At 45.6% G+C, this 8,964-nt stretch overlaps 1 protein-coding gene across 2 annotated transcripts; it reads left to right on the top strand.

Moving 5' to 3' along the window:
- Positions 1-384: 384 nt before the first annotated feature.
- RBM15 (RNA binding motif protein 15) lies at positions 385-8,658 on the top strand. 2 transcript variants are annotated; one of them, XM_037152423.2, is made up of 2 exons: positions 385-4,289; positions 8,291-8,658. In XM_037152423.2, the coding sequence occupies exons 1-2, from the start codon at positions 1,436-1,438 to the stop codon at positions 8,329-8,331; spliced, it is 2,895 nt and encodes a 964-aa protein (XP_037008318.2). In that variant the 5' UTR covers positions 385-1,435; the 3' UTR covers positions 8,332-8,658. The 2 variants fall into 2 exon arrangements, with proteins under 2 accessions (XP_037008318.2, XP_037008319.2); XM_037152424.2 differs by having other exon boundaries at positions 8,286-8,658.
- The last annotated feature ends 306 nt before the right edge of the window (positions 8,659-8,964 follow it).

Below are 8,964 nucleotides of genomic sequence, written 5' to 3'. Positions count from 1 at the left end.
CCAGCCTCAGGACAGGCTGTACCTGTGCTGATCTCGCTATCACCAGCAGTTCACCCAGGTGCTCAAGGCACAGTCAAGGTCTCTGAAAAGCATGAAAGTTGAGGTTTGAAGCGGATAATGAATGAGCCCAAAGAGGTGGATTTAGAGACAGCAAGATGGTCTGCCACTGGGTTATAACACGGGGAAAGCAGGGGAGGGGAGGTCGCTAGGTCTAAGAGGCCACAGAAAAGAATATGCAAACTTCTGCATGAAGCGTAAATTTCACTTTATTATTTAGCAGGGAGGGGCATTTGATTTTTTTTTTTAAGTGCTCTATTACGGGACTACAAAACCACAGCCACGTGAATACGTAACACAAAACAGGAAGCCCGCAGACCGCGAAGCCGAGAGCGTCGGTCTCTCCACTCGGTTACCAGGGGCGCGGCGAGCGGACTCCCGGAGCGATCGAGGCGGACGCGTCTCAGCTGCGCAGCTTCCCAACTGCGGGACCCGAGAGCCACGCCTGTCCCGTGCACCGCCCTGGGGCATCAGTGTGACTCGGGATTTGTGAACTGTGAACTGCCGGCCTGGCTTCCCCCCGGGCTCCAGGGGCAGCCCTCTGACCGTTGACGAAGGAGCCAAAGGGACTAAGATGGTGTAGGCTGGGCGCACCCGGAACAGCCTCCAGGATTCTGGGATCCCAACAGCTGGAGGTAGGAAGTGCAGAGCCCAGAAGTTTCAAGCTCCCAAGCCCACCAGAGGACGCCTCAGGACAGAACTACTGTTTGCCTGTCGAACGCCGAAGCGCGAAAAAGCTAAGGGGGATTCGGGTCACCTTCTCGCGACGCCTAAGTGACGTCGCACAGCAATCGCGTACTCTACTGGTTCACCTTCAGTCCACTCCCTCGGTACGTGGGCCTACCCCTTTAAAGCAAGTGATGGACAGTTATTTCAGCCTATCAACTTCCTCATCACCATCCAATCAGATTTAAACTTCTCTCAGCGGCCGGAGGAGTTGGAAGAAGGGGGTGAAAGACGTAGCGCTCTCTCCCGCGAGACGGCTGTGAGGCTGCCTCTCAGGAAAAAAAGCCAGAAAAGATGGCCCGACTTCCCAAGTAATGGGTTAAAGGACGGGCTCGAAAACCAATGAAAGGGATGAGGAGGTGGGATCGTTGCTTTCCAAGAGCGAGAGGTACCGTTACAGGGCATACTTTTTGTCCAATCAACACCCGCAGACTTTGGGTCAGGTGACCATAGAGTGCGAGGGGCTGAGCTACAGCCTGGCGCGAGGAACCGTTAAGATGGACAACGAACGTAACCAATGAGGTACTCCCACTGAGGCGTTGGGAACCCAATAACAGTGGTTGGGCGGGCGCCTTCGCCGAGCGCGGGGAGATGTAAAGACGGGCAAGTAGTTTTCCCAATGAGACGGTAGAAGAGAGGAGCTACTTGACCAATGGAGACTGCGGGGCGGGATCCTTTGCAGCGGCGGAGTCCAAGATGGCGGCATGCGGTTCCGCTGTGTGAAACCAGCGCGGGGCGGCGGGTTCATCAGCTCCGCGGAGACGACGTCCGGCGACCCGCAACAATGAAGGGAAAAGAGCGCTCCCCAGTCAAACCCAAGCGCTCCCGTGGTGGTGAGGATTCGACTTCTCGCGGGGAGCGGAGCAAGAAGTTAGGGGGCTCTGGTGGCAGCAATGGGAGCAGCAGCGGAAAGACCGACAGCGGTGGCGGGTCGCGGCGCAGCCTCCATCTCGACAAGTCCAGCAGCCGGGGTGGGAGCCGCGAGTATGACACCGGTGGCGGCAGCTCCAGTAGCCGCCTGCACAGTTACAGTTCCCCGAGCACTAAAAATTCCTCGGGCGGGGGCGAGTCGCGCAGCAGCTCCCGAGGTGGAGGCGGGGAGTCACGTTCCTCTGGGGCCGCCTCCTCCGCTTCTGACGGCGGGGAGTACAAGACGCTGAAGATAAGCGAGTTGGGGTCCCAGCTGAGCGACGAGGCGGTGGAGGACGGACTGTTTCACGAGTTCAAACGCTTCGGTGATGTAAGTGTCAAAATCAGCCACCTCTCGGGTTCTAGCGGCGGGGATGAGCGCGTAGCCTTTGTGAACTTCCGGCGGCCAGAGGACGCGCGGGCAGCCAAGCATGCCAGAGGCCGCCTTGTGCTCTATGACCGGCCCCTGAAGATAGAAGCTGTGTATGTGAGCCGGCGCCGCAGCCGCTCGCCTTTAGACAAAGATAGTTATCCCACGTCATCCAGCGTGGTCGGGGCTTCTGTAGGCAGTCACCGGCACCCGCCTGGAGGAGGTGGTGGAGGCCAGAGATCGCTCTCCCCCGGGGGGGCAGCTTTGGGATACAGAGACTACCGGTTACAGCAGTTGGCTCTTGGCCGCCTGCCCCCTCCACCTCCGCCACCATTGCCCCGAGACCTGGAGAGAGAGCGGGACTACTCGTTTTATGAAAGAGTGCGCCCAGCCTACAACCTGGAGCCAAGGGTTGGAGCTGGAGCAGGTGCTGCAGCTTTCAGAGAAGTGGATGAGATCTCACCAGAGGATGATCAACGAGCTAACAGGACGCTTTTCTTGGGCAACCTGGACATCACTGTGACAGAGAGTGATCTAAGAAGGGCTTTTGATCGCTTTGGAGTCATCACAGAAGTAGACATTAAGAGGCCTTCTCGGGGCCAGACCAGTACCTATGGCTTTCTCAAATTTGAGAATCTAGACATGTCTCACAGGGCCAAACTAGCAATGTCTGGCAAAATTATCATTCGGAATCCTATCAAAATTGGTTATGGTAAAGCCACCCCCACCACTCGCCTATGGGTAGGTGGCCTGGGATCTTGGGTGCCTCTGGCTGCTCTGGCAAGAGAATTTGACCGATTTGGCACCATACGCACCATAGACTACCGCAAAGGTGACAGTTGGGCATATATCCAATATGAAAGCCTGGATGCAGCTCATGCTGCCTGGACCCATATGCGGGGCTTTCCACTTGGTGGCCCGGATCGTCGCCTTAGAGTAGACTTTGCAGACACGGAACATCGGTACCAGCAGCAGTATCTGCAGCCTCTGCCCTTAACTCATTACGAGCTGGTGACAGATGCTTTTGGACACCGAGCTCCTGACCCTTTGAGGGGTACACGAGATAGGACGCCACCCTTACTATACAGAGATTGTGACAGGGACCTTTATGCTGACTCTGATTGGGTGCCACCCCCTCCAGTCCGGGAACGCAGCACTCGGACTGCAGCCGCTGCTGTGCCTGCTTATGAGCCACTGGATAGCCTGGATCGCAGGCGGGATGGTTGGTCCTTGGACCGGGACAGAGGTGATCGAGATCTACCCAGCAGCAGAGACCAGCCTAGGAAGCGAAGACTGCCTGAGGACAGTGGGGGACGGCATCTGGATAGGTCCCCTGAGAGTGACCGTCCAAGAAAACGTCACTGTGCTCCTTCTCCTGACCGCAGTCCAGATTTAAGCAGCAGCCGGGATCGCTACAACAGTGACAATGATCGATCTTCTCGTCTTCTTCTCTTGGAAAAGCCCTCTCCCATCAGAGACAGACGAGGTAGTTTGGAGAAGAGCCAGGGTGACAAGCGAGACCGCAAAAACTCTGCATCAGCTGAACGCGATAGGAAGCACCGGACAGCTGCTCCCACTGAGGGGAAAAGCCCTCTGAAAAAAGAAGACCGGTCTGATGGGAGTGCAGCCAGCACCAGCACTGCTTCATCAAAGCTCAAGTCCCCTTCCCAGAAACAGGATGGTGGGACAGCCCCTGCGGCAGCAGCCTCTCCCAAGCTCTGTTTGGCCTGGCAGGGCATGCTTCTCTTGAAGAACAGCAACTTTCCTTCCAACATGCATCTGTTGCAGGGCGACCTTCAAGTTGCCAGTAGCCTTCTTGTGGAGGGCTCCAGCGGAGGCAAAGTGGCCCAGCTCAAGATCACGCAGCGTCTTCGTTTGGACCAGCCCAAGTTGGATGAAGTAACTCGACGCATCAAAGTGGCAGGCCCCAATGGTTATGCCATTCTTCTGGCTGTGCCTGGAAGTTCTGACAGCAGGTCCTCCTCTTCGGCCACATCAGACACTGCCACCTCTACTCAGAGGCCACTTAGGAACCTGGTGTCCTATTTAAAGCAAAAGCAGGCCGCTGGGGTGATCAGCCTTCCTGTGGGGGGCAACAAAGACAAGGAAAACACCGGAGTCCTTCATGCCTTCCCACCCTGTGAGTTCTCCCAGCAGTTCCTGGATTCTCCTGCCAAGGCACTGGCCAAATCTGAAGAAGATTACCTGGTCATGATCATTGTCCGTGGTGCGTCCTAAAGTCCATGTGTACCTGTATTTACTGCTCTGACACGGTTCTTGTTTTGTGATGTATGATGGGGTACAGCATCAGGTGACATTTTCTTTTTAATTAGTTGTTTAGTTGTAGCTTTTTCTTTTTTATATTTTTATAAGCCTCTTAAAAATAGACATCAGGACAGTTTAGCTATTAAATGAAAGTGATGCCCTGAAGGTAGCAGGCAGATGGATTTACTTTAATTAGAAGTTCCCACTCGTATGAGTGACTTTTCCCTCTTTGCTTTTTTTCCTTTTTAATCTTGAGCATAAAAAAAAAATCCTCAAAGTTACAAAACCAAAATTTTGAAAAGTCAAAAATTTGGAGAAGAGAGCCCATTGACTATATAAAGGTGGTAATATACACCTAAAAATGGCTTGATTGGTATGTAGGTAAAAAAATTCCTGTACCAAAAATGTTACATGTATGGAAAAAGCTGATTAGGTCTCTCAAAAGTATAAGCTGGTAAATTGTATAGCAGTGTAATTATTTTAATCAGGTATTTGAGTATTTCCTTTAAAATATACGGTTTATTCCCAGAGGTTGCTTTAACATATGCATTTTTATCATTAGTTCTTGAGTTCTGTATCCTTTATATGCACTTTTGGTTTGTAGCTGTAACTGTTCAGTAAAAATTGAGGAATATGTTACAAACCATGTGTCTTATGCTTACACTAGTACACAAGATGTGAGTAGGTGCTTCTAAAATCAGAGTTCTTTGGTCAGTTATGGGTGTGGTGGTGGTTTTACTTTTTCAGGGAGTTGTAGGTATAGTTCTAATTGTGCATATTTCAAAACTTAAGTGTTTTTCATCAAATTTGAGTTTTCGTTTATGTACCCATTCAAATTCTTGATTTCAATAACAGAAAGAAGAGTTGTCTACAGGCTTATAATTCATCTTTTGTTTCAGTGGTCATCAATCAGCCATGTCTAGATTGCAGAATTTTTTAAAGTCATTGTGAAATGCCTTTCACATGCTCTTTTAAAGTTTTGCTTGTATTTTTTTATCTTCATATTTAAACAGCAGCGATGATGTTACATCATTGAAAATATTTCGAATACCTTTGAAATAGTGTGTTTAATATTTTTACTGGTGTCCAATCACAGAGATTTGAAATGTCAGTGTAGGAAAACCTCTTTTAATTGTTTTACTTTCCCAAATATCTGGAATTAATTCAAAATAATTTAGCCCACCCTCACAGTTTTTTTCAAAGCTGAAGATTATATCAACTTTTGGTTCTTAACAAGGGCTTTTTTGACTTAAAAATAATGATTTTCTTTTGTCCTTTTTAAAAAAAAATCTATCCTTAGCTGCCACTTTAGTTTCTCAGCTTGTTAATGCATTTTCCCCTCGATTTAAATGTTGAGGACTTTAGCTAAGGCCTTTGAATTTAATTATGATTAGAAACTTGAGGACCGTTTGGATCATGGTCATGTTTCTATTCTGTGAAAGTGACTTATTGAAAGCCTGGCAGGACCCAACTGTTTTCTTTCTGTTAATCAAAGCTGGTAGTTTAAAATAGCACCAATAATAACCCAGGGAAACGTCATGCAATTTCTTTTTATTTTCCATTATGACAGGTGTCTGGTGCATGTCAGCTTGAAAGCCTCATCACTGCTGTGTCCTTTTTTCCCCCCTTTTTGGTCTTCAGTATGCATTCATAAATTTTCTTTTTAGGTTTGGAGGTTTTTTGTGGGTTTTTTGTTTTGTTTTTAAACTGGAAAAACTAGCCATTTCGAGAGAAGGAAAGTACTAGGCTGTGAGCACAAACGCCCTTGGTTAGCTTGTAGGGAAAATACCTAATGTCCTACAGTTAAGGCTTTGGGTGCTTTTTGCTTTTAAAAGGCCAAGCTTGGTATAGTAATGAGGTGTAGACACCTGGTCAGAAACCAGTGCAGTGTGCAGTGTGCATACATGAGGTCAAAGTACAGTTTGACTAGATACATTTTTCCAGTTTAAATCTCACTAACCATTGACTTTTGAATATCTTTTGATAAGATGGTTGGACGAATAATTTTGCTCTTTTGGAGAGTGAAGTCCATGACATCTAATTTTAATGAAATCCAAAGTGTGCAGCACTCCGCCCCCCCCCCTTTTTTTTAGTGGTTCTTGTTCCATATTTGTTTGAATCTTTCTTTGATATCGCAGCTTTTGTTAAATCTGGGAAATTTGTGCTTCAGTGTTTATGAAACAATGGCTTGATACCATTTCTAAATGTATGTATTATAAATAACTAATTATGTTTAGTTTGGTGCTTACCTGCAAGAGTGCCATCATTCAGATGAATCTTTGTGATGTGCATTCTGTTTATGCAGGTTTATAACATTGGTAAATTACTGACTTAAACCTTCAGAATGGAACGAAAGCGAGAGTCTAAAACTGGTTCTGATGCTCATTAGTCAGAATTTCATAATCTCAGCATTGGGTGTTCTTTGTAACAACCAATTTTTTTCTATTTTTATACTTTAAGAAAGTACTTGTTTGGTTGATGTTTCTGAAACTTGGTTTGAATGAATGGAGAGTAAATACCTTCAGTATGTCATTTAGTGACTTATTAAGTATTACTGGTGAAACACATCAAGCTAATTAAGACTTTTGGATCACCACTTCAGAGCTTATGGAAAATTAAGCTTTCAGCTCCTAGCCAATTTTTAAATATTATTTTGTTGGCTGTAACTGGGATCCTTAGAGTTTTTCACACAAAAATTTAAATTCCCGGTTTAAGATGTATACCTTGACTCATAACTGAGCATAGATATACTTCCTTTTACGGATTAGACCTTAAAATGTCCATCCTCTGGCTGGTATAATCTTTTGTCATATTTTGAAGGTAATATATTCTGGCCCTTCTTAACTCAGATCATTTGAGGTCAGCAGCAGTGAAAATAAGTTGTGTGTTTGTTGCTTTCATAGTCAAACACTGTTTAGGTTTATTTTTAAACTTATGAGCAGGTTTTCACTGACACAGATTTTTTTTCCTTTTTTTTTTAATGTTAAATCCACTTTCTTTAGGCAGTGAAATTGCTCATTATGCAGATATAGCTTGAACTGCAGTTGGGGTTCATGTAGGAACCATTCACAACAAACTCTGTGGTAACAGAATGAGGAAATCCTCTTGAGAAGAGGGCTTTAATGACTTTTCATATGAAAAACATTTTGGAGAGAATTTCTGGACCTTTTTTTTCTGTCTCTGCCACAGTGCATGGTTTTGAGATAGATAGGATTCAGGTAGCAGAGCAAGCAGAGAAGTGGACGTGACCCTGTCAACATTCTGGTGATAGTGATGTCCCTAAGGGGAGAAAATTATTTCAGGCAACCACAGTGAACTGTCCACCTTAATGAAGAGTTTTATGAGTGTGATTTAAACAACACTGAAAAGTCAAAATCCTAACGTGTTCTTTGGCTGTTTAGCAATGGTTTGTAGGAGTGCTTTTTAAAAATAAGCCGCTGTCTTTGGTAACACAGATGAAGGTGGATTTTTAAATGGCTTTGTACCTGGAACCCTTTCTATAATAATGGAGCAGTTTATTATTGCTCCATATAAATTACAGAATGAAAATAGAAGGGGTAAAAGTTTGACTAAACTTCACCTTTTTACAGTTTCATTTTTTTAAAGTTACGTGTAGAATATATTGATTATAAACTTGCTTTCTTCTGAATTTTTTCCAATATGTTTTACTCAGTTACATGAGTATAAAGGATATTTTCAGTCTTATAGTCCTCACTTAATTGCAGTCTTTAAAAAAAATCCACCCTGTTCTACTTGTTACTTGTCTGCTCATACAGTAAATTCATTTCAAGGTTTGTGCCAGTGGGTATTATTGGTGCTTTTTGAGGTCAAGGTGAACTATCCAGGAAGGTCTTGTTAACATTATGTTCATCTATGATGGCATAGGGGAAATATATATATATATATTTTTAATATTGTAAACATTTTTACTGAATAACCTTTTTTTCCCTCCTGCAAGCAAAGCTGGTGAACAGTGGATGAAGATACGGAAATCAAAGCTCTAATGGACCTTTTCGAAGAGGAGTTGTGGCTTATGTGGAGTTTACATGGGCCTCTTGATGGAAGAAAGCTAATCTGTTTAGTATTTTGTGCATTTTACTAAAATGGCAGCTTAAAGTTGTGTATCTGCTATTGTGATGCCAATGCCGGTGTTTTAAGTGGAAAAAAATGACCTCTTGCTTTGTGCTGTGTACACAAGATTTCTGGAAAAGTAAAGAAAAACCCTTTTTATGGCTCACACAGCTTAAGAGTAGCTGTCACTCAAACGTGCGCTCACAGTTGAGCTGCTTTTGTTTTATTCTAAATAAATTGTTTCTTTTGAGGAAAATGTTTTTCTGCCTGGAAGTGAATTGACGGCAAACCTTTGACCCCTTTGTTTGCAGCCGAGGCGTTACTTGCTGCTGCTGCTCAGATCTCGTGTGTCTTGAGCAAGAAGCAGGGAGACCATCATTTTGACTTATCACGGTGTGTCGATTCTGAAGGATCTCTAGTGTTACTGTGACCCCCTTTGTTTGCAGTGAAGGGGATCATTTGCTTCTCGGTCCTCAACTTGATGAGGAAATGGTGCTGTTGGCTGGCACGCAAGAAGCCGGGGCAAGCACCGTAAGCCTCACTCACCACAGTGCACGAGTCGGGGG

Source organism: Artibeus jamaicensis, unplaced genomic scaffold (genome assembly GCF_021234435.1).
Source record: "Artibeus jamaicensis isolate MK-2021 breed Jamaican fruit bat unplaced genomic scaffold, CSHL_Jam_final scaffold_1689, whole genome shotgun sequence".
Taxonomy (NCBI): Eukaryota; Metazoa; Chordata; class Mammalia; order Chiroptera; family Phyllostomidae; genus Artibeus; species Artibeus jamaicensis.
This window is presented reverse-complemented; position numbering and strand designations above follow the sequence as displayed.